The sequence below is a fragment of the Dreissena polymorpha genome, chromosome 1 (genome assembly GCF_020536995.1).
Source record: "Dreissena polymorpha isolate Duluth1 chromosome 1, UMN_Dpol_1.0, whole genome shotgun sequence".
In the NCBI taxonomy this organism is placed as follows: domain Eukaryota; kingdom Metazoa; phylum Mollusca; class Bivalvia; order Myida; family Dreissenidae; genus Dreissena; species Dreissena polymorpha.
In genome coordinates, this window is record NC_068355.1 from 169,500,875 (window position 1) to 169,526,718 (window position 25,844).

General features: G+C 35.5%; 1 protein-coding gene across 1 annotated transcript in view; it reads right to left on the reverse strand.

The window, feature by feature from the left end:
* The window catches only part of LOC127860140 (GTPase IMAP family member 8-like), a 31,742-nt gene extending 22,120 nt beyond the window's left edge, over positions 1 to 9,622 (reverse strand). Inside the window, exons 1-4 of the mRNA XM_052398000.1 lie at positions 9,479 to 9,622; positions 9,172 to 9,219; positions 6,891 to 6,929; positions 6,602 to 6,738 (exon numbers count right to left, since the gene is read on the reverse strand). Of these exons, the coding sequence (XP_052253960.1) occupies positions 6,602 to 6,738; positions 6,891 to 6,929; positions 9,172 to 9,219; positions 9,479 to 9,503 (249 nt within the window). The 5' untranslated portion in view covers positions 9,504 to 9,622. The remainder of the gene's footprint in view (positions 1 to 6,601; positions 6,739 to 6,890; positions 6,930 to 9,171; positions 9,220 to 9,478) is intronic.
* Positions 9,623 to 25,844: the final 16,222 nt, after the last annotated feature.

Sequence of the window (25,844 nt, forward strand, 5' to 3'; positions counted from 1 at the left end):
AAAGTCTTGGGGATGGAATTTACCGGCAATGCGCAATTGTAACTTGGCAAAAATGTGTGTCTAAGTTTTGTTTAAACATGCAGAGAGACGTCCGCATCTCTCTACACTGAACACTGTTACGTCCTATACTACTCAGACATGGTGATTTTGCCAATGCTTTGGGGGATATATAATATGCTCAAATAAGCCAATGGAATAAATGAAGTGTACACTGTAACTCCAATATATCACGGTCCATTATATCGTGTTGTCCAATATATGCCGTATTGGCTATGGCTCCGGAAAATCTGACAAGCATGATCCCGAAATGACATGTTTTAATCTGAGAATTTGCTGAGAAAAAAAAGGATTCTAGTTAGTATTTCAACCTTTTTATGCCCCTGAAGGTGGGCATATAGTGATCGCACTGTCGGTCTGTCTGTTCGCCTGTCCGTCACACTTTTGTGTTTAGGTTTGAAAAATGCTCATAACTTCTATTTCGCTTCAGATGTAACCTTCATATTTGGTATGCATGTGTATATGGACAAGGCCTTTCCATATGCACACAAATTTTGACCCCTTTGACCTTAACCTTGAACTTAGGGTCCGCGTTTAGGTTTCAAATCTGCGTTTAGGTTTCGCAAAAAGCGTTTTTCGGGGGCATATGTTTTCCGATGGAGACAGCTCTTGTTTCACCCACTTTAATTTTCTGTATAGTCCGACATTCATAAATCCAGTTTTGTCCAGATTGTTTGCTTTAATTGTTAATCACTTGCACACTTGTGTACTGCGATAAACAATAACACCACTTGCCAAACTTCACAGGTCATTTCGAATGTCACCATTCTCTATTGAATTTGCTTTGAATTGCTGGATACACACCAGTCCACACATGAAGGTGTATACAATTATAACTGTAAATGTCACAGGTAAATACTTACGTATCTCAACAATCTTTGCGCGCTAGATACAGTGTAAACTACTTGCTTTGTATTTAGAAGTAAAGATCCCTCAGTTTGTCAAAATGCACTACTATTAAAGCCCATGGTTTCCATGAGGATGAATGTCATGATATTGTGCATGGGGTCTCATTTGTGTATGCTTTCTTGAACAATAAAACTTGGCAATGGTTTCAATACAAATTTAATTATACGAATTTAAAAATTATACTTACATGGAATAATGTTTTTATGTTCAAATGTATACCAATGTATAACATATGGACATAACACATAATTCAATAAGGTACGTAAATAGCATGTTTTGAAATTGTCAAACTACTCTAATGCATACATATACGTGCATGAACGACCCGACAAGTTATATCGCGCGCCAGACATGTCGCGGTTGCCATCTTTTGACCCCACAAACAGCGATATATTGGAGTTGCAGTACATTCATTTATGACGGGTCTGCTGGCGATAATGTAAAAGGTGAAAAGCTGGGTTAAACAGCTACGCCGAAAAAAAATCTTACCACTCTAGGGGCAATATTTGATGACTCAAGCTTGATGCAACTTGGTCATGCTGTTTATCTTTGCAATATCTAGGCCAAGTTGAACCCTTGGTCAAATGGGTCTAAACACAAGGTCACTAGGTCAAATCTGAAAAAAAGGTACCACTCTGAGGCAACATTTAAGACTCTTAATGTCTTAGGCTTCTTGGTCAGAATGATAATTGTGACAATATGACGGCAAATCTCTTCAGCAAGACTAGTGGTATACCTGAATTCAGGTGAGCGCTTAAGGGTCATCATGTGCCTCTTGTTAGGATTGTTCAACTAATTTTATAATAGTATTTTTGTAAAACCCACATATTTTATCCCACTTGATGAAACAGAATGTTTATCTGGATAATATATTGGCGAAGTTTCAATCCGGATCATACGTTTTAAAAACTAGTTTCTCTGGTCCTTTCTTAGAAAACCTTGTCTAGAGGCAACAATTATGACTTGGCCTTGATGAAACTTGCTCAGAATTACCTTGGCATTGTTTAGGCTGAATGCAAATATGGATTGCATGTATATAAAAACTCTTCTTTTTCTTAGAAAAACATTGTTAACACTCTAGAGTTCACATTTATGAATCAATCATGTGGAAATGTGTTCAGTATTTTTAATTGGACAATATCTAGACTGTGAAAACTACATGTATATTCTTGTTGTACACACAAATTGCAGATGACTACCATTAAAGAACAGAATAGTAGCATTAAGCGTTTGACAAAATGCAATGTTTAACCCTCAGGCCCTTACTCCAAGGTCACAATTAAAGCTCAGTTTAAAACAAAGCCTCAAGCATGACACAGATTTTTTCTGCATAGCTGTTTAACCCAGTTATTCACTTTGGTTGACCTTTTTAAGCGTCCCATGAAATGTGAATAAAAATATCTTACCAATAGGCCAGACATTTTTTGTAGTATAAAAATCTACAAACAGTTGACTTTTTGTTTTGTGAGGTATGTGATATAAAGGGATACTACAGTGCATTTTGCAACAATGTGAACTGCATGTTCAGCATGAAACAATTTTGACTCAAGCCTTTTGCTTGAGGGACAGAACAGACAGACAGAACTCTCAACATCAATACAGTTTGTGTGCGCCCCTTTATATTTAGGAGATTGTCAGCGCTAGAGCATTAGTACTCAAAGGCTATGTGCTCATATTAAGTAATTACTACCATATTGCATTCTGTGTACTAGTATATTTTAGAAAATAAAAGTGTTTTTTTTTCTAGGGATGCAAGAGGTTAACCGGTTGACGTACTGAAACGACCAGTTGATCGGTTACATTTTCGGAAAAAGGTTAACCTGACATAAATAATTTGAATTTGCTTTTTTGTTGGAATATTTTTTCTCTTTTTATGTTCCCCAAAAATCATAGCGCCTTCAATATTTTACCGATTTCTTACATATTTGCATGTAGGTACCTTGCATAAACCTCTATCTTTTGATGATGTTTGAGGTCACTGGGGTCAAGGTCAAGGTCACCAAGGCTAATAATAGATTTTTTCGTCACAATTTTGTTAGAGTTTCTCATGCATAGCACCTTCAATATTTTTCCGATCTCTTACATATTTGGCATGTAGGTACCTTTTATGTACCTCTACCTTTTGATGGGGTTTGAGGTCACTGGGGTCAAGGCCAAGGTCACCAAGGCTAATAATAAATTTTTCTGTCACAATTGTGTTACAGTTTCTCATAGCGCCTTCAATATTTTACTGTTCTCTTACGTATTTGGCATGTTACTGTAGGTACCTTGCATGGACCTCTACCTTTTGATGAGGTTTGAGGTCACTAGGGTCAAGGTCAAGGTCACCAAGGCTAAAAATAGATTTTTCTGTCACAATTTTGTTCGTTTCTCATAGCGCGTTCAATATTTTACCGATCTCTTACATATTTAGCATGTAGGTATTTTGCATGGACTTCTACTTTTTGATGAGGTTTGAGGTCACTGGGCTCAAAGTCAAGGTCACCTAGGCTCATAATAGATTTTTTAAGTGTTTATCAACACATAGATTGACAAAGCACATCATCAGGGAGCATCCATCAGTTTCACTGATATTCTTGTTCATAAAATAATTCGTACGAATTTACGTTTTGCGCCCAACATACTTCCAATTGGCGCTGACGACTAGTAAAAAAAAACATGCCGCACCATCGACGGTAAAAAATAACGTGTCAACAAACAAGGCAATAAAACAATAAATCAGTTCCTTTATGGTAACAAATAGGGGGTACGTTTTGATAATTGGCACTTTTGTTTTGTTTAATTCGCTAAAATATAACTAGCAAACTTCGGGGATAGGGGGCTATAAGCAAAGACGAAATTGACATGTTTATTGAACTTGCGATAAAATTCAGTTGAGACATTGGATGGCTTATTTTGATGTTTTGTTAACCAATATTCAACAATGATTTCTCGCAAATATAAATTATTTATAAGAAACAGGTTTATCAAGAATTGCATTCATAGATAAAATCTTGTCGATGTTGTAGTTAACGTCTTATTTGTTTTATCAGAAATTAAAATAATTGTTAGTAATTTACTTCATCCACGATGCCACCACTACCGTCTGAGGCAAGTTTAATTTAAAAAAGCAACAATAAACTGATTTAATAAATAAACATTTATAATAAAATTAAAACAGAATAAACCAAGAAACACACCATTTGTGAGCGATGCGACACAAACGTAATGTAAGCGGCCCAACCAAAATTAAGTTGATGACATGTGAAAATGAACATTGTGTAATTCTTAAATTTTTTACTCATATTCTTTTATGCAGGAAAAATAAATACAATATCTAGCAAACATTTACAAAATTATTAAAGGGGCCTTTTCACACATTTTAGCATATTTTGAAGTTTGTCATTAAATGCTTTATATTGATAAATGTAAACATTGGATCTTAAAAGCTCCAGTAAAAAATCAAGAATAAAATTAAAAAAAGGAAAAAAAAGTAGCCGGTACCAGGGCTCGAACCAGTGACCCCCGGAGTCCTGGAGTTAGTCTGAAGTAAAAACGCATTAGCCCTCTTGGCTATCCCGCCGGGTATACACAGTTCAAGTATTTTATACCTTATATAAGCAATTTCGTAGTTTCGTAAATTTAAACGACAACAACTGAACTCTCCAAATGATTCAATTGTTTCGCGTTACTATGCTTTATAATTTTTATGTCCCCCACCACTATAGTGGGGGACATATTGTTTTTGCCCTGTCTGTTGGTTGGTTGGTCTGTTGGTTTGCGCCAACTTTAACATTTGCAATAACTTTTGCAATATTGAAGATAGCAACTTGATATTTGGCATGCATATGTATATCATGGAGCTGCACATTTTGAGTGGTGAAAGGTCAAGGTCAAGGTCATCCTTCAAGGTGAAAGGTCAAAAATACTAAGTCAAAGCGGCGCAGAAGGGGACATAGTGTTTCTGACAAACACATTTCTTGTTAGGTTTTCAAATCGTCAAAAGATACATATAAGGGCTATATTGGACTATGGTAAATGTTCAGGAATAATGTTTCCTCACAAATATCATAACTAAAACGAAAATTTGCGAATCTGAAACAACTTTTTTCAATTTTTTCAATTTACCAAACCGTGAAAAGATCTTTTTTAAATAATTGTTAAAATACATTTTATTCAGAGACAGACATGTTATCAACACATGCGATTTCAAATTACTTTTGTTTCTATAGAGAGTACAAGTACAAGCGGTATGACATTATTTATGTATACTTTAACATTTTAACTACTTAAGGTGTTTTGGTAAACCAGTTACTAACTGGTTTTAGCAAAAGGTTAACCGGGTAATGATTTTTGTAACCTCTTGCATCCCTACTTTTTTCCTTTCTTGATATTCGTTTTGCTAAACATAGTTTAAATTGTTTTTGATTTTGAACATTAAACATGTTAAAGCATTCATTTTTAAACAAGCCGTCATTCAAGTAGTTGAAATTTGACCTCACTTTATGCATTGTATTCCAACCCACAAGGTATCAGGGTCAGTTCATGGTCAGGTTAAGGATCGTTGTATAATATATCGTGTTTACTAGGTGAACTTGAATTTTATTTTACCAGAAATATTTTAAATGTTGATATTCGTCTATAAAATTATCGTATGTCAATAATAGATTCTCAATGTGTTTTCAACAAAGACATGACAAATACAAAGAATTATTCCATCATATTTAACAATTTATTAAGCATGAGCGCGATGATTCTCAAAACTATTAATAATCAAATAAGATAACAATGTTTGACAAACAACTAAAACAGGTCTATTAGAAACACACACTTATACATATTTAAAAAGTACAGATAATTTAGCGTGAGCTGGGTTTACTTATATGTTTTCATTTAATTTCCATTCTTGTTTTGTATTTCTGTTCTGTATCCAGATATATGATCATTAATATCTAATAATGTGAAATAAGTCATTAAATCTGGCATAACACCCCGTAATCTATTTGCGTGTGATGCAGCTAAGAACTGCGCAGATATAAGACATTCACTATCTTTGATCTCATTGATATAACTTTTTATCTTTTCCCAAAACACCAACCACAATCAACAACGAATATCTTTTTAAAGATATTTCTTGTTTTAAAGCCACTTAATACTCAAAATCAACTATTTAAAAAAAATAATATTACTTAAAATAAAGTTAACCGGCCATAACCAATCAGTGTTCCTTATAAAAATAACCAATATAGCAATATATTCCATGTGAAATTCCTGCAACCATATCTGAACATTTACTATCAAATGCGAGATTGTCTTCAGGCATTGGTGGAAGCACAACATAGATTTTATGAGCTTCCCGAAGCTAATCTCGCGTTCGCGCGTTCATTTACAAAATTGTCATTGATGTTGAGTGTTAATGGGCTTTTAAATAAATGGGATGAATGGTAGAAAGAGTTGCATACACCTAAACCCAGTCCCTAGGATAAGGTCAAATCAAGTTCCCATAACAAGGTTAAAAAATGAGAATTTAATTTAGTCGCTTTTGCCATTATTTCGCTTATTAAAAAACTTGAATAACATACTGATATGAAGACAATGACTCTCTTCATTAAAGCTCAGGCTATAAATTCACATGAAGGCCCTAGTTAATACATACCAGCCTTTTATACTTTTCTGTAACAGAAACACGACTCTTTTTATCATAGAATCCGTTTTCTCTCGTGATTCCGAGGAGGGTGTTCCCAGTTGCACTTTTGCCATGGCCAGTTTTTCCAACAAGAAGAATTCTTAAATCTGAATACAATTCATAACTTGCATTATATGGTGGCATAAAGGTTGAATGGTTTTTATGGTATGATAAAATAAAATAGTTTATAATACATGTATACATTAATACACAAATCTCTTCTAAGAAGATATTTCACTAGAAACCTATCATACATTACCATGTTTGCACTCCATTTGTCTTGATGGTTCTGCCTCGTCTGAAATAAATTTAATTTAGTTAACCTATTTATTTTAACTTGATCGCATCAAAAAGCCTAAGGATTATTGAAAATGCTTTTTGAGTCCTTTTTCTGGGTAGAACCAGTACTTGGTGTCTAACGGGACAATTTATAGAACAGTGGGAAACAAACCTAATAACCTCCCAGTAACATAATGGGCACCTTATCCACAACGCCACAGCGACATTTAAGTTATATATTTGTTATGACACTAATTAATACATTAATTGGATGCAATTGATAATCTTAAGTCCATATAGCTAAGCTTGTTTTTGTCCCCTACCGGTTTCACCGGAAGGGACTTGTGGTTTTTCGCTCTGTGCGTCTGTGAGTCTGTCTGTCACACTTTTCTGGATCCTGCGATAACTTTAAAAGTTCTTCATATTTTTGCATGAAACATGAATCATGGATAGATAGCAATACGGACATTTTGCACGCTATTTCATTTTGTTCCTACGTCAAAAATTCTGGTTGCTATGGCAACAAATAGACTAAAAAAACTGCTGAAAATGGTAGTTTTCTGGATCCTGCGATAATTTTAAAAGTTCTTCATATTTTTTCATGAAACTTGAAACATGGATAGATGGCAATATGGACATTATGCATGTCATTTCATTTTGTATCTACGTCAAAAATTCTGGTTGCTATGGAAACAAATATATAAAAAAAATATTTTTAAATCAGACAATGGTGGAATTTCTGACAATGGTGGAGCCGGTAGAGGACATAAATTGCTTGGCAATAGTCTTGTTATATTTACAATATAAGTAACAAGTCATGTAAAGTGCATCTTTAAAAATGAAAATAAGGCATAATAATTGTTTTTCAGAAATAACCCATTATTATTTGTAAGTTAGTAAAAATCACACACTCTGATGCCTCCACAACATACCGTAAAAAGTTGTGTATAAGGCGCACTTTTTTACCCCAAAATTTCATTTTAAAAACTTGATGCGCGTTATGCACAACTACAGCCATGCCAAGACATTTTTTCCCTGTCAGTTACCCAGTTGCGGTAATTCATATCATTCTGTTTCCCGGTGTTTGAACTGTAACGATGTTTATAATAGTGTTATATTTACGATCTGAATAAGATGTACAAACATTATAAAGTTTACATAAATATTTTCTATCTTTTTCAGGTACGTACAGAGCATTGAAATCAAATAAATTTGAAGAAGAGAATGAACAACGAAGGAAGCCATTTTTATTTAAATGTTATTGTTTTCCCACAATATTATACCCTACTGTACTAGGGTTAAACAATTTATTTGGAGGCACTTGTCGATTAACAATTGTATATCAGCAAGGTCTTTCCCGATATATTTATGATTATTTTTCTTGCTTTTCAAATGTGTTTTTAAAATTGACGTTGTGTTTGTTTACACGTTTTCATACGTCTTGTCAAGATTGAGGATGTGGTTATCGAGCAATTTGCGTCACCTGTCAAGTTTTGTGTAGCTGGGCTATTATCAAAACATGCGAACCGGCAAACGGCTTCACACCTCCATTGTTTGTTTATCGCCGGAAATGTTGTAATGGTGTTGAGAAGTTTGAGTCGTTTAAGTCTCCTGTCAATTATAGACACTCACAAAAAAAACGCATGATATCAGCAATGTAAATAAACGCGCGGTTGTGAATAAGTCATGCATGAATAACCACGTGACAATACCAATCGATAATGTCAGTTTCTTAGTTATAACTAATCCATCCGTTTAGTGTACTCCTCCACGTTAAAATCGTGGACAGTTAATTCGGAGACATATGATGAAAACCTTGATGGTTTCCTCGTGGAAAGTGTGCATTTCATGCATAATTCATTTAAATCAAAACATTTATTTTTACCCATAATATGATAAAAAAAACACACAAACTAGTTGTATCGTTATAGTCTTTAAAATAGTTAATAATTGAAGCAATAAAAGAACACGGAAGATCGGCAATGTAAATATAACGATTTTCAGTTAGCCTGTGGTACGGAATTTTCCCCCGATTTTTTTGCTTCACAAACTTTTTTCCCGATTTTTATCTTAAAAAGGTAGATGCGCGTTATACACAGCGTTTTACGGTATGTTTGGACATTAACAAAAAAATAGGAATTTTGTGAAGTACCTAAGTGAAACAGTTATTTCAAGAAAATCCTGAACGGTTAGGAATTTTGTGAAATGCCTAGATTCATAAATTACAGTAACATATAAACATGTTCAAACTCTTTTATTACCTGATAATCCTGTGTAATCACGATCTCCTGTGTAATCACGATCTTGATCTACAAAAGAAAATAGGGCCTGTATTGATAATATATGTGACTAAGAATATAGTGCCATTATACACAGAAAATTAAAATACAGATTGATTGTTCTTTATGGTGGTCAACCTTTGTAAAAAAAAAAATGTAGTAGTACAATAATTTTATTATTTTAAATGAAATGTACATTAAGTGCAGTTATAAACATGTCCAATTATATAAATAACTGGAAATTCTTATGTAAGTCTGTAATCAGTTGTTTAACAATTTAGGTTAATACCGTGTTCTTGATGGTAAACAGCCATTCGCAGTTCTTAGTGTAACAGTTCCGTATTCACACCGAATGTCAATATGTCGGACAGCGTTGTCATCAGCACAATAAAGGTGCGACTAAACTGGAAGCAGGGACCAAGGTGCTTCTTGTAGACTGGAAAGATCAAAATGCCTCTGTATTTCATTGTTCTTGTTTTTTGTGATAGATCAACTTTTTGCCCGTCAAGTGTCGTGCGGCGTCAAAATTTGCCTTGTTAACACTCTAGAGGCAACATTTATTGTCCAATCTTCATGAAATTTGGTCTCAATTATATCTTGGATGAGTTCAAAAATGGTTACGTTTGCTTGAAAACATGGCTTCCAAGGGGCGGGGCATTTTTCCTCATAAAAATATGGCTATATGTGGCTATAGTAAAATCTTGTTAACACTTTAGGGGCCACATTTATTGCCCGATCTTCATGAAACCTGTTCAGAAGATTCATCCCAATAATATCTTTGACAAGTGTTAAAATGATGCTGGTTGGTTGAAAAACATGGCCGCCAGGGGGCGAGGCATTTTTCCTAATATGGCGATAGTAAAACCTTGTTAACACTGTAGAGGCCACATTTATTTTCCGATCTTCATGAAACTTGGTCAGAAGATTTGTCTCAATGATATCTTGGATGAGTTAGAAAATGGTTGTGGTTGCTTTAAAAACATGGCCACCAGGGGGCAGGGTATTTTTCCTTATATGGCTATATATGGTTTTAGTAAAACCTTGTTAACACTCTAGAGGCCACATTTATTGTCCAATCTTCATGAACTTTAATCAGAAGATTGGTCTCAATGATATCCTGGATGAGTTCAAAAATGGTTGCGTTTGCTTGAAAAACATGGCTGCCAAGGGGCGGGTCATTTTTCCTTATATGGCTTTATATGGCTATAGTAAAATCTTGTTAACACTATAGGGGCCAATTTTATTGTTCGATCTTCATTAAACTTGGTCAGAAGATTTATCCCAACAGTATCTTGGACGAGTCAAAAAATGATGCTGGTTGGTTGTAAAACATGGCCGCCAGGGGGCGGGGCATTTTTCCTTATATGGCTATAGTAAAACCTTGTTAACACTCTAGAGGCCACATTTATTTTCCGATCTTCATGAAACTTAGTCAGACAATTTTTCCCAATGATATCTTGGATGAGTTCCAAAATGGTTTTGGTTGCTTAAAAAACATGGCCACCAGAGGGTGGGGAATTTTTCCTTATATGGCTTTATATGGCTTTAGTAATACATTGTTAACACTCTAGAGTCCTATCTTAATGAAATTTGGTCAGAAGATTGGTCTCAATGATGTCTTGGATGAGTTTTAAAATGGTTACGTTTGCTTGAAAAACATGGCCACCAAGGGGCGGGCATTTGTCCTTGTATGACTATATACATGTAAGGCTTAAGTAAAATCTTGTTAACACTTTAGAGGCCACATTTATTTTCCAATCTTCATGAAACTTGGTCAGAAGATTCATCCCAATAATATCTTGGACGAGTTCAAAAATGATGCCGGTTGGTTTTAAAAAACATGGCCGCCAGGGAGCAGTTCATTTTTCCTTATATGGCTATATTAAAATCTTGTTAACACTCTAGAGGCCACATTTATTTTCCTTTCTTCATGAAAGATCAGAAGATTTGTCCCAATGATATTTTGGATGAGTTTTAAAATGGTTTCAGTTGCTTGAAAAATATGGCCACCAGGGGGCTGGGCATTTTTCCTCATATGGCTTTATGAATCTTCATGAAACTTAATCAGAATATTTGTTTAAATGATATCTTGGATGTGTATGAAAATGGTTTTGATCTGCAGAAAAACGTGGCTGCCAGGGTGTTCACTAGTCATGAAAGTTGGTAAGAACATTTTGTTCTTATGACATCTTGGGCTGCACAGAAAAGGTCAGTTCCTTTGAATCTCAGGTGAGGGCCTGTTGGTGTGTTTTTTTAGCTCACCTGTCACGAAGTGACACGATGTGCTTATGTGATCATGTGATGGCGGGCATCCATCGTGCGTGCGTCCGTCAACAATTTTTTTGTGTAGACAGTAGAGGTCACAGTTTTCATCCAATCTTTATGAAATGTGGTTAGAATGTTTATCTTGATAAAAACTGGGTTGGGATTGTATTTGGGTCATCTGGGGTAAAAAACTAGGTCACTAGGTCAAATAATAGAAAAATCTTGAGAAGACAATAGAGGTCACAGTTTTCATCCAATCTTTATGAAATTTGGTCATAATGTTTATCTTGATGTAATCTGGATTGGAATTGTATTTGGGTCATCTGGGGTCAGAAACTATGTCACTAGGTCAAATCATAGAAAAACCTTGTGTAGACAATAGAGGTCACATTTTTTTCAGATCTTAATGAAATATGGTCAGAATGTTTGTCTTGTTAAAATCTGGGTTGGGATCAAATTTGGGTCATCTAGGGTCAAAAACAAGGTCACTACGTCAAAGTTTTAAAAAAGCTTGTGAAGACAGTAGAGGTCAGAGTTTTCATCTATTCTTAATAAAATTTGGCCAGAATATTAATCTTGACGAAATTTGGGTTGGCTTGTATTTGGGTCATCTGGGGTCAAATAATAGGTCACTAGGTCAAATAATAGAAAAACCTCGTGTAGACAATAGAGGTCACAGTTTTCATCCAATCTTTATGAAATTTGGTCATAATGTTTATCTTGATGAAATCTGAAATAAGATTGTATTTGGGTAATCTGGGGTCAGAAAGTAGGTCACTAGGTCAAATCATAGAAAAACCTTGTGTAGACAAAAGAAGGTCATAGTTTTCATCTGATCTTTTTTTCAATTTTGTCAATGTACCAAAACGTGAAAAGGCCCCTTTAAAATATAAAAAAAGTGACCTAAAAAGGAACATAATATCTAATTTTTCTGGATATGACCATAATAGCACACAAAGCAAACACTTTTGCCAAACATTATGTGAAGAAATATTGTTCAAAGTTTTATGTGATCAAACATTCATAACATTGCTGTATAATGTTCACTTTTTCACTTCCAATTTATAACTATAAAATCATTCAGACTTTCTTATCTAGTATGATGATAATAATTGTGTATTCTTTAAGTTGTTTTCAAAACATCGATGAATAACCTAAATATATGAATCAATTAGTTTAGTTCAAAATTGCCTGTTATACAAATGTGTTGTAACTTAATAAACATAGTAGTTATTATAATACCTAATTATTTTGGGTTATACCCATTTCTTACAAATGAGGTTGACCAATTTACCAAAGTTATTTACAAAATAATTGTCATACCTGTAGTTAAATTCTTTTAAAGTTTATTATAAATGAACACTGAGCCTATAGCCACAAACAAATTGTTTGATCACTGTTTTGCTATGGCAGCAGTCCAACAAGGTGCAGCTGCATTGAAATTCAATGATTGGTTGTAGATAAGTATGCTTAAATAACCTTCCTTTATTTCATGCTGTAAGCTAAGCTGAGATCTTAAGTTACATTTATTTTAAACACTTTTGTATTTATTTCAATAGATAACAAATCTTTTGTAACAAGCATTACAAAGAGACCTTAATTATTTTGTCTTTGTCAAACAAGTAATTATTTTGAAAATGTTCAAAATATTAAACAACAGTTCAGTGGTGGGTAGACTGTAGTGATAGGGTTCACAATCCTCAAATATTTTAGCAGAAATAAGTTTGGCTTTCATAGCACACAACGTCTAAGATTTTAATTAATCTAATCACAGCCATATGGCCCCTTTGGTGCAACAAGATACCATGTGACATTAAATGTTACCTTTTTGCACCAATGGGGCAAATTATATACCTCTGATAATGTTATATTTTGTAGGTTACAGTAGAAGCATGATTATGCTACTGGCTATCATGCAAATTTTTTTAGCTTTTTACCATGACAAACTATTACCACTACATCATATGGCCTAGTTCATTAACTATAACAACAAATCCATCATACTGAAAATGCAGTTACACAAACTGTTGTTCAACCCAGTTCACCATTATAACCCCAAGTTCATCCCAGTGCACCATTATATAACCAAGTTCACCCCAGTGCACCATTGTAAAATCAAGTTCACCCCAGTGCACCATTATAAAACCAAGTTCACCCCAGTGCACCATTATAACCCCAAGTACACCCCAGTGCACCAATATTACCCAAAGTTAACTCCAGTGCACCATAGTAAAAGTTCTACCAGTGCACCATTATAACCCCAAGTTGACCCCAGTGCACCATTATCACACCAAGTTCACCCTAGTGCACCATAATGAAACCAAGTTCACCCAGTGCACCATAATAAACCTAAGTTCACCCCAGTGCACCATTATCACCCAATGTGCATCATAATTAAACCAAGTTCAACCCAGTGCACCATTATAAAACCAAGTTTACCCCAGTGCACTATTATAAAACCAAGTTCACCCCAGTGCACCATGATAAAACCAAGTTCACACCAGTGCACCAAATTTTACCCAAAGTTCATCCCAGTGCACCATTATAACCCCAAGTTCAACCAGTGCATCATTATTAAACCAAATTCGACCCAGTGCACCAGTATTACCCAAAGTTCACCCAAGTGCACCATTATACAACCAAGTGCACCCCAGTGCACCATTTTAACCCCAAGTTCACCCCAGTGCACCATTATAGCCCCAAGTTCACCCCAGTGCACCATTATAACCCCAAGTTCACCTCAGTGCACCAATAATACCCCAAGTTCACCCAAGTGCACCATTATAAAATGAAGTTTGACCCAGTGCACCAGTATTACCCAAAGTTCACCCAAGTTCACCATTATAAAACCAAGTTCACCCCAGTGCACCATTATAAAACCAAGTTCGACCCAGTGTACTAGTATTACTCAAAGTTCATCCCGATGCACCATTATAACCCCTAGTTCACTGCAGTGCACCATTATAACCCCAAGTTCACGCCAGTGCACCATTATTACACCAAGTTCACACAAGCTCACCATTTTAACCCCAAGTTCACCCCAGTGCACCAATGTTACCCCAAGTTCACCCAAGTGCACCATTATAAAACCAAGTTCGACCCAGTGCACCAGTATTACCCAAAATTCCCCTAAGTGAACTAATATTAAACCAAGTTCACCCCAGTGCACCATTATTACTCCAAGTTCACCCCAGTGCATCATTAGTTTAAATATATTTATTTCTTTTGTCAAGTACAATATATCAAATACACAATAGATATCAGAAAAGGATTGAAACCAAATAAATAATTCTTATAGTTTTTCTCCTTGGGATTATGTTTACACATGATTGGCAGTGTATTAGGAACAATATAACTTAGTTGATGCTAGACATAGGAAATAGGAGTGATACATATACGTAGGTTTTGAAAGAAATAGAAAAATACAAGAAATAAATAAGAGAAAAAAGAAGGAAAACAATAAGCAAATAGGCAAGTAAGGATTAAAGATTGTAGATGCGAGGACTAATATTAAAAACAGCAACGACTAATCGTAACCGGATTGTTAAGCGATTGGCTGGGATTCTTTATTAAATTGTTGAACATGTATGAGAATTTCAGAGCTTTCAGTTTCGTTTAGATGTGTATTACCAAAAAGTAGAATATCAAGCTCAACATCGCTGGTTATTCTGGATATACTATTCATTAATGTAATCAGTCATCTAGCAAAAAAGTTTACTCTTTCCTTTTAGGTGCCGCCATTTCCTTCGCTGGTTGAAGTGTGATTATTTAACCAAGTAAAATGTAAAATGTTCTATTTTTAGCTCATCTATTTTTTGAAAAAAAATTATGAGCTATTGTCATCACCTTGGCGTCGGCGTCGGCGTCGGCGTCGGCGTTGGCGTTGGCGTTGGCGTCGGCGTCCGGTTAAGTTTTGCGTTTAGGTCCACTTTTCTCAGAAAGTATCAATGCTTTTGCATTCAAACTTGGTACACTTACTTACTATCATGAGGGGACTGGGCAGGCAAAGTTAGATAACTCTGGCGTGCATTTTGACAGAATTATGTGCCCTTTTTATACTTAAAAAATTGAAAATTTTGGTTAAGTTTTGCGTTTAGTTCCACTTTTCTCAGTAAGTATCAATGCTATTGCATTCAAACTTGGTACACTTACTTACTATCATGAGGGGACTGGGCAGGCAAAGTTAGATAACTCTGGCATGCATTTTGACAGAATTATGTGCCCTTTTTATACTTAGAAAATTGACAATTTTGGTTAAGTTTTGTGTTTAGGTCCATTTTATTCCTTAAGCATCAAAGCTATTGCTTTCATACTTGCAACACTTACTAACTATCATATGGGGACTGTGCAGGCAAAGTAATGTAACTCTGACTGGCATTTTGACAGAATTATGTGCCCTTTTTATACTTAGAAAATTGAAAATTTGATAAAGTTTTGTGTTTAGGTCCACTTTATTCCTACAGTATCAAAGCTATTGCTTTCATACTTGCAAGATTTATGAACTATCATAAGGGGACCGTGCAGGCAAAGTTATGTAACTCTGACTGGCATTTGGACGGAATTATGGGCCCTTTATACTTAGAAAATTGAAAATTTGGTTAAGATTTATGTTTTGGTCCATTTTACCCCTAAAGTATCATAGATATTGCTTTCATACTTGGAACACTCACAAACTATCATAAGGGTACAGTAAAAGGACAAGTTGCATAACTCTGGTTGTCATTGTTATGGAATTATGGCCCTTTTTGACTTAGTAACTTTTAATATATGGTTAAATTCGATCCACTTTACTTCTTAAGTATCAAGGCTATTGCTTTCAAACTTCAAATACTTACATGCTATCATGAGGTTACTGTACCTGGCAACTTGAATTTTACTTTGACCTTTGAATGACCTTGACTCTCAAGGTCAAATTATTAAATTTTGCTAAAATTGCCATAACTTCTTTATTTATGATTAGATTTGATTGATACTTTGATGAAACTACTCTTACCTGACATACCACAATAGACTCCACCCAAACCATCCCCCGTGCCCTTCCCCCCCCCTCCCCCCCCCTCCCCCCTCCCCCCCCCCCCAATTTTTTTTTTTTTTTTTTTTTTTTTTTTTTTAAGATCATCTCACAAATGACCACCACACCCTCACACTATACCCCCCCCCCCACCCCCCCCACCCCCCCCCCCAATTTTTTTTTTTTTTTTTTTTTTTTTTTTTAAGATCATCTCACAAATTACCACCACACCCTCACACTATACCCCCCCCCCCCTCCCATTTTTTTTTTTAAACTGTTATGTTTGAAATACCGTCCAACCATCGCACCCAAACCCCCCCCCCATCGCCCCCCCCCCCCCCCCCCCCCGAATTTTTTTTTTTTTTTTTTTTTTCGCTTTTTTGGATAATGTAATAAATGTCCACAACCCCACACTATACACCCCTCTTCACTCCACTCCTCCCTCCTTTGTGATTGAAAATGAGAGTCCCTTCACCTTTAAAAAGAAAATAGATGAGCGGTCTGCACCCGCAAGGCGGTGCTCTTGTTAGAAATGGGAATTCCAAATTGCGACGAAGGTGAATGGTTACAAAATGACATAACGTCTTTATCCTAATAAACGCTCCCCCCCTAATAAACGCGCCCCTATCGTAAAATAAAATGAAGGAGTGATGAAAATAATAGCGCCCCCTTTTCTCGGCTGCTAAGGGGTAAAGTAATTGCATTTTATTGACAGAACATTCTTTTTTTATCAACAAGGTACAGTACAGCTCACGCAAAACCAACAAATTCCGCGATCCGCGAGCAAGTCTCGTTTCCGAGATTAAACTGTGTAAATTTCTTTGATATGGTTACTGACCTACATTGTTTTGACGAAATGTTAAAACAATCGCGTATAAATAAGAATAACAGGGTATTATCTGTATCTGTTTCTTATATTCTTTAATTTGAAATTCTTTTATTCGTTAATTTGAAAATTATTTAACATTTGTTATAGTATACAATCAATATTTGTACATATTTCTCCTCAGGGAATCGCCGCGTGTCAAGACGCGGCGTGATTCGGCGGATCGATGCCAAGGCAGAAACAGAATGATAATGGGGTGCAGTATTCTGGTAAAACTAATTGTGATATGTTTACGATTGCTCAATGAACTTGGAACTTTTGGCAAATACCGGTAAACATATTTTACACGTCAGTTCATATTATACCTAAAGGGGGGTGAAATAAACGCGCCCCCTTTGTGATTTGCATCGCGCCCGGGCGCGTTTATTAGGATAAAGACGGTAACTGAAATCGCACTTAATTCGATGCACATTACAACTGTTACTCTACTCGTAATGTTTTAGTGATTTATGATTATTTGCCTTTTTACATAAACAAGGATTAAGTCCAATAAAGAGTTAAAACAATGTGTTTAAAGTTTTAAAATACATTACAATCGAGAATTTGCATGAAACATATTGTCAAAGTAGCAGCCATTTTAAATCTGTTAAGCACTTGCTTTTGGGCGGTCACTAAAACGCATACGTAAAAACGCAGACAATAAAGATAAGGTTTGAGGTTGAATTACACTAATTCTGATATGGGTCAAAATCTATTTCCGAGCCACATTTTCAACAAAACATCAATATTTAAGTATCAATTATGTATTTTCAACATCAAACATTAAAATTCAAACAACAAAACCATAATAAACAACATAATATCGGACACCATCACTGTCTGCATTGTCCTTCTTTGTTAATATGGAATGTATTTTTTAACGTTACCTACCAGTAAATTGTAAATTGTCTGTGTTTCCCATATGCGTTTAGAGTCTAAAAATGTAATGAAAATTATTAATTAACTTAAAGTCCAGTCTCACTATGATGCCGGCGGAGCGCTGGTGCGTGATCCAGGCTCTTCCGGGATGAACCAGGGCTCTACCGCCATGAACCCGGGCTCCACCGGGATGCACTGGGGACAACCGGGCTCCATCGGCAAATTATTAAAATGTTTAATACCTCCCAGATGAACCGGGAGTCACCGGGATGGACCAGCAATGATGGGCGCCGCACCGGCAACAACCAGGACAGAACTGGCAACAACCCGGATGGCACCGTAGCTCCACCAGGGCCCATACAAACCCTGGCAGAGCTACGGCAATGCCCTGGTGGAGCCCCGTTGAATGCCGGCAGAGTCCTGGTATAGCTACGGTACATATGTAAACTGGCGCTCTGCCGGAACACCACCGGCATTCACCGGGGCATTACCGGCGACGATCGGAGTTAAACCGGGGCATTGCCGTAGTTTTGACAGGGTCTGATGCCATTATAGCCCTGGTGAATGCCGGCGGAGTTATAGTTTACCAGGGCTCTATTACTTGGGCATTACCGGTGTCAACCAAGGCTCTGCCGGGGCTTCACTGGGATAAACCGTAGCCAGTCCGGGGTTGACCAGGACTCTGCCGGGCTATTGACCGGCGTCAACCGGGGCAGCACCGGGAAATAGTGTGACCGCATTGAAAAAATTCTACCAATCGTCATGGTTCTCGCCGGTCGACAGGTGTTAGCAAACCAGGATGAACTGGGGCTCTACCGGCAATAGTGAGACTTGGGCTTTGCTGAACCAGCTTAAAGAGTTAAATAAATGGTTATATCCAATCAAAATCTCGCTTACGCTCACATCTGCTTAAACACATCTCACTTTTGGCTTGCTTTTGCCACAAAAGTACTGTGTAAACCTACTAATAAGTAGTTTTACAATGAGTTTTGGGTCACAGAGTTTTTTTCTGGGCAAGACTAGTAAGCTAGTAATGATAACAGACATCTACAGATTTTTGGGTGAGAAAAAATTTCAATATAAACAACTGAACATTAGCCTTTAATATCCATGTTATAAAGTACATTCATTTTATATGAACAATTTTCTTCTTTATTAATTTTTGTTTTATAAATAAAATTCAAATAATATACATACTATAAATAGATAAATAGACATGCTTCTCCAATTTATACTATCAAACTGACAAGTGCCTTAAAAGAATATCCAGTTTTTAATTAAGAATGTGACTGCACTTCAAAGATAAAAATACATAAATAACTTGTGGAAATGTTACTTGTCTTACCTGTCTCTCAGAATTTTGCAAGCTCAGCACAGGTAAATCTTTTAAATATGTATGTGTTTGTGAACCAAGATAATTCCACATATTGATCTCATTTGTTCCAAACCTACTTGTTATTGGCAGAAATGAGAAATTTGAACCAGCTGTCTGATCTTTTTCAGCTCACCTGAAAACCTTTTTGTTTCATGGGTGTTGCAATGACAATAAGTCATCAAATTTGTTAACTGCCAAGTAATTGCATAAACGGAATTAAAAAATGCAAAATCATTCTTAATCTAGTGACATTATTTTTATGGATTGCATGGGTAGACAGATTCATGAGTTTAATAAGGTCCAGACAAAAAATTACTTGAAATATTTTAACTTTTTAAGACCGAATTAAGATAGACATGACAGACATTAAATTGAATGAAATCCTTACACATGTCCTGCGTTGTTGTGCAATCCAGATAAATTTAAGCCAGACACTGCGCAAAGGGGTACATAACAATATGTACTAAGCTTACACGTGACATTCCCTTGAAAGCGCTAATGAAGTAAAGTAATTTGGATAAAGTCAACTTTGTTTCGATAGAGTAGTATTATTATTATTGGATAAGCACTCATTTTTAACATCCTTCATCCCCAGTATTTGTATTTTGGTTTACTGGGATGTTATATTTATTATAAGCCAACTTGCAGCAGATCAAACGCAATATTTGCTTTTATAAGATAATGATCAACATCAAAATTGAAATAGTGTCTGTGCTTTTAAATACATCTTTATTAACAAGAAGCAAAATAATTTGCCTGCATCAATTACAAACAATAGCATTTGCTCCTTCTCTAAACGGCGCTGAATATGGTCAGATTGTTGTCCGTTAGTCCATGATTCTAATTCAATGTGACCGATTTGAAATTCGTGTTCTCGCTAAACAACACTCGGCAAAAGCTAACCTGTTTACTATCATTTTATAAAGATGGATAAGTTTATAGGCATGTAAAAAACAGGGCTAGTTACCATCCCTAGATAACAATGGACTAGTTTATTGGAATGTGATGAACAGAGTCCACCTCCTGTAAGTGACTTCCTATCCTCACAGCGATTTAGAGGATTAGTATTCGGTAGTACCCATTGTTGTTGGTCCACTACTATAACATTTTGTCAAATTATGCCCCTAGGGTTTAAACTTACCACCACCCAGGTAAATTATTATTTATATATACTTTATAACTAACTTTTTTTTTTTGCTGAAACCTTCGCATACAATTTGGTTTATAAAATTGTAACTATAGGTGAACAAAGTGTTTAAACTTAGAAATTGCAAACCATTTTCTTTTAGCTTTCAATGTAATAATCATCCATACTTTTTCCAATTAATGTCCTATTTACTTAAAAATAATTGAACAAGTGTTCTGCGGTCGGAGACATATGCCCCCCCCCTCCAAACGTGGCCTTGACCTTCACCTTTGACCTAGTGACCTGAAAATCAATAGGGGTCATCTGCCAGTATGATGATCAATGTACCTATGAAGTTTCATGATCTTAGGCCTAAGCGTTCTTGAGTTATCATCCGGAAACCAAGTGGAGGACGGTCCGACAGACGGACAGACCAACAGACGGATGGACGGACTGACCGACATGTGAAAAACAATATACCCCCACTTCTTTGAAGTGGGGCATAAAAATAGGGAGTAGTGGAGCAAGCTGTCTTCTGACATCTCTACAAAGTCAACTTTGGAAAAATGCCATATTGTGATCAATATGACAAGGTAAAGTGAAAAGCTTTTCAAATGTCTTTTGTATACGTAATTTTGTGCAAGCAGTCAAAAGCACACAAGGTGCTACAAAGAACATACTGAGTCATAAATATTTTAACCAAGATTTAAGAAATGCACAGAAGAAAGTATTCATTGATTTTCAATAAGTAGGGCCATAGGGTGAAAAAGATTATGAAAAATTTAAGTTCCCCTGATTAATTGTATGTTACCATAAAAGGAAGATATATCATCCAGCTGTAATGTGCGAAAATTTTGAGTGCAACACTGTCGTAGTTTTTATTTTAGGATCATGCAAACAAATATGGGTAAAAGCCAATCATTCTGCTTAAGAAACCTCCATTATTTCTACCTAGGATGTGAAATGTACACGTTTGTTATGCAATGATCAAACAAATTTATAAAAGCTTAGGAAAAATGGTTACATATATCCATGGCTATGTTGAATTTGGTAAAGTTTTGACACATTTGATCATATTACAGAAAATAAACGCACATGATATATGCTGAATTATCTATTGATTGTAAAAATATTATTGAAACAGAAATAGGTTTCAAAGAATTATCTAAAAAAGGCTGCAGAGGAAATCATAAGCCAACTCAAATGCAAGTTATGAATACGAGTTGGGAATCAATATTGCACACATTTTATTTTCCCTGTTGCTAATCAATACTTTGATCATACATAAAGCATCAATGATTTTAAAATATAACAAAGGTTTTATGTTATCGAGAGTTAAATCAGAAGGATCAAAATGTGTTATGACAAACTTTTTAACCTTCAAAGCAAGAATGATAACATACAGAACATTATACATGTAACATAAAGCAATTTATAATAATGCAGTGGTTTAATTTTCTACTGTTGAAAAAATCATGTAACATATTCAACTGCAAAATGTGAGGAATGAATTAAATAGACACTAACAGTCAAATTAGCAAATTAGCAATTTCTATAACGAAGCAATGTATTTCTTATGACACTTTCTTTTTAATATGATACAGAAAACAAAACAAATTATTATTGTGTACAGCAGAATAATACAAATAGGATTATTGGTCGCAAAATTATGGTAACGAAGGTTTCACTTTAATTACAAAATATTTTTTAAACAACATTTTGAGAACACTAATAAGTATTTGGTAGTTAGTATAATACGCCTTAAGAGATGATTATTAAATAGAAATATGTGAAATGGTCACTAAACAACATCATAATACAAAATCTTATTGAATTTCAACATCAAAAGTTTGGCCAATAACGAAGGTTTTATAATTTACCAGCATTGATTTCCTACATCCTATGCAGGTTCATAACATGACCTCGGTCATTTTTAGCGTGACTATTATATATGAAATATATTATAGTGGAGCTATCCTGAACTCACCCCGGCGTCGGCGTGCGTGTCTGCGTGAGCGTTGGAATGTTAAAGTTTGCATACCAACTCAAATATTCCCTTGACATGTTGCTTTTATAATTTGCGTACTTCTTTACCAACATGACCCCACTCTATAAACAAGAGCAGACAACTGTATCAAGCATTTTGTAAGAATTATGGCCCTTTTTCCGCTTAGAATATGCATATTATTGATTAATCTGTGTTAAAGTATGCGTACCACCTCAAATATTTTCTATGTCCCTTGACATATTGCTTTGCTATTTTGCATACTTCTTTACCAACATGACCCCAATCTATAAACAAGAGCAGACAACACTGTAACAAGCATTTTATAATAATTATGGCCCTTTTTCCACAAAGAATATGCATATTATTCATAAATCTATGTTAAAGTTTGCGTAGCACCTCAAATATTTTCATTGTACCTTGTCATATTGCTTTTATATTTTGCATACTTCTTTACCAACATGACCCCAATCTATAAACAAGAGCAAACAACTGTATCAAGCATTTGTAAGAATTATGTTCCCTTTGTATACTTAGAAAATTGACAATTTGGTTGGTAAGTTTTGTGTTTAGGTACACTTTATTCCTAAAGTATGAAAGCTATTGCTTTCATATTTGCAACACTTACTAACTATCATAAGGGGACTGTGCAGGCAAAGTTATGTAACTCTGATTGGCATTTTGACATAAGTATGGCCCCTTTTTTTCTTAGATAATTGAACATTTGGTTAAGTTTTTTGTTTTGGTCAATTTTACTCCTTCCCTAATAGACTTAATAACTTAATTTCCCACCATCTAACACTTGTTTATTTAATAAAATATCTATATAATAGTATAATTTCCCACCATCTAACACTTGTTTATTTAATAAAATATCTATATAATAGTATGTTTGTTCATTTAATAACATATATAGTATGGATCATTTGTTAAGGATTCAGGAAGAGCTTGTTCTGATTTCATCTACTGTAGCCCCACACGAGAGATGACACAGCTTTCGCAGCAGAGATAATCAGAGACGAGGCTTATTAGCAGCGGAGCAGGCAACAAATTTATCAATCAGTGTAAATTCAGAATATTCACATACAATTAATAGCACAGACACGGTTAAGTCGAAATCATAATATTTATTATATTCATCGTTGTTCTTTCAAGCCAATTTTCATGTTATAGACGGAAAACATTCGGGTTTTTGACAGCAAAAGTGTCGAAAATGCTCATGTAGTTTCTATGAGTCAGACATGATGTACAGGAGGGATAAGTGTCCCTAGTTTAACATTTTTGCAATACTTCGAGTGCAAAAAATTTGCAACGCAAGGGAAAATCACATTGCAAAGTTAAAAAGCAAACGCTGTATAAATAAAATACGGATGTTTATTCTCATTAACTCGTAGTAATACTGCGTATGCCTGAACGGCTCAATGTCCAAAAATGGCAAATTAATTTGTAACGGACGCTGGGACGAATACATACTGGAAAATCCAGATCAATGAGAACCCTACATTCTCATCCGTAAACATATTCATATCATCGGACATACATTACGCATACATTAACTTTTGTTATGTCCACCACTATAGTAGTGGGGGACATATTGTTTTTGCCCTGTCTGTTGGTCTGTTGGTTGGTTGGTTGGTTTGCGCCAACATTAACATTTTGCAATAACTTTTGCTATATTGAATATAGCAACTTGATATTTGGCATGCATGTGTATCTCATGGCGCTGCACATTTTGAGTGGTGAAAGGTCAAGGTCATCCTTCAAGGTCAGGGGTCAAATATATGTGGCCAAAATTGCACATTTTATAAATACTTTTGCAATATTGAAGATAGCAACTTGATATTTGGCATGCATGTGTATCTCATGGAGCTGCACATTTTAGTGGTGAAAGGTCAAGGTCATCCTTTAAGGTCAGAGGTCAAATATATGGCCCAAATCACTTATTTTATGAATACTTTTGCAATATTGAAGATAACAACTTGATATTTGGCATGCATGTGTAACTTATGGAGCTGCACATTTTGAGTGGTGAAAGGTCAAGGTCATCCTTCAAGGTCAGAGGTCAAATATATGTGGCCTAAATCGCTTATTTTATGAATACTTTTGCAATATTGAAGATAGCAACTTGATATTTGGCATGCATGTGTATCTCACTGAGCTGCACATTTTGAGTGGTGAAAGGTCAAGGTCATCCTTCTAGGTCAAATATATGGGTCAAAATTGCTAATGTAATGTAACTTCTGCAATATTGAAGCTAGCAATTTTATATTTGACATGCATGTGTATCTCATGGAGCTGCACATTTTGAGTGGTGAAGGGTCACGGTCAAGGTCATCCTTCAAGGTCAAACGTCATATAGGGAAACATTGTGTTTCACAAACACATCTTGTATGAACATATTAGTATACACAGACAAATATCTGCTTTAACGACAACAGGCAAACAATATTGTCCTAAAAAGTAGGTCAATAACTACGCTGTTACACGCTATTGATAGAGCTTGATTTTACATATGCGCTACCTGGCATAGTAGATACAGCGAACATAGCTGCAATTGTCGCATGGTGTGTTTTACGTATCCTGTTTTGTGGCATTGAAACGTGCTGCGCAGATTATTCGTTGAGGCCAATTTTGCCAACACAGACATGGTGGCCCTGTCTATTACAGTTGATCAGCGGATCATGCCATCTACTTCTGCTTCCGAAATCTATTCTGACACTTCCACACAAACCAAACAAAACGTATCCACTTCCCAAAATGAGACTAGGACTTTTTTGCTTATCAGGACATCGTTAAAAAACAAAGGAATTTCAAAACAAGCTAGAGACATTATCCTCGGATCGTGAAGAGAAACTACAAAGAGACAATATGACGGATATATTAAGAAATGGATTAACTACTGTGGACAATCGAAGAATCCCATTAAACCCAATCTAAAGCATGTCATTAATTTTCTAGCATCTTTATTCAAACAAGGACTTAGTTATAGTGTGTTAAATACAGCACGAAGCGCACATTATAACATTCTAAAGACTGTGTGGAAATATAAACATTCATGATGATGACATTTTATTAAGATTTATGAGAGGCTGTTTCAATACAAGACCAGCTCTCCTACGTTATCAATGC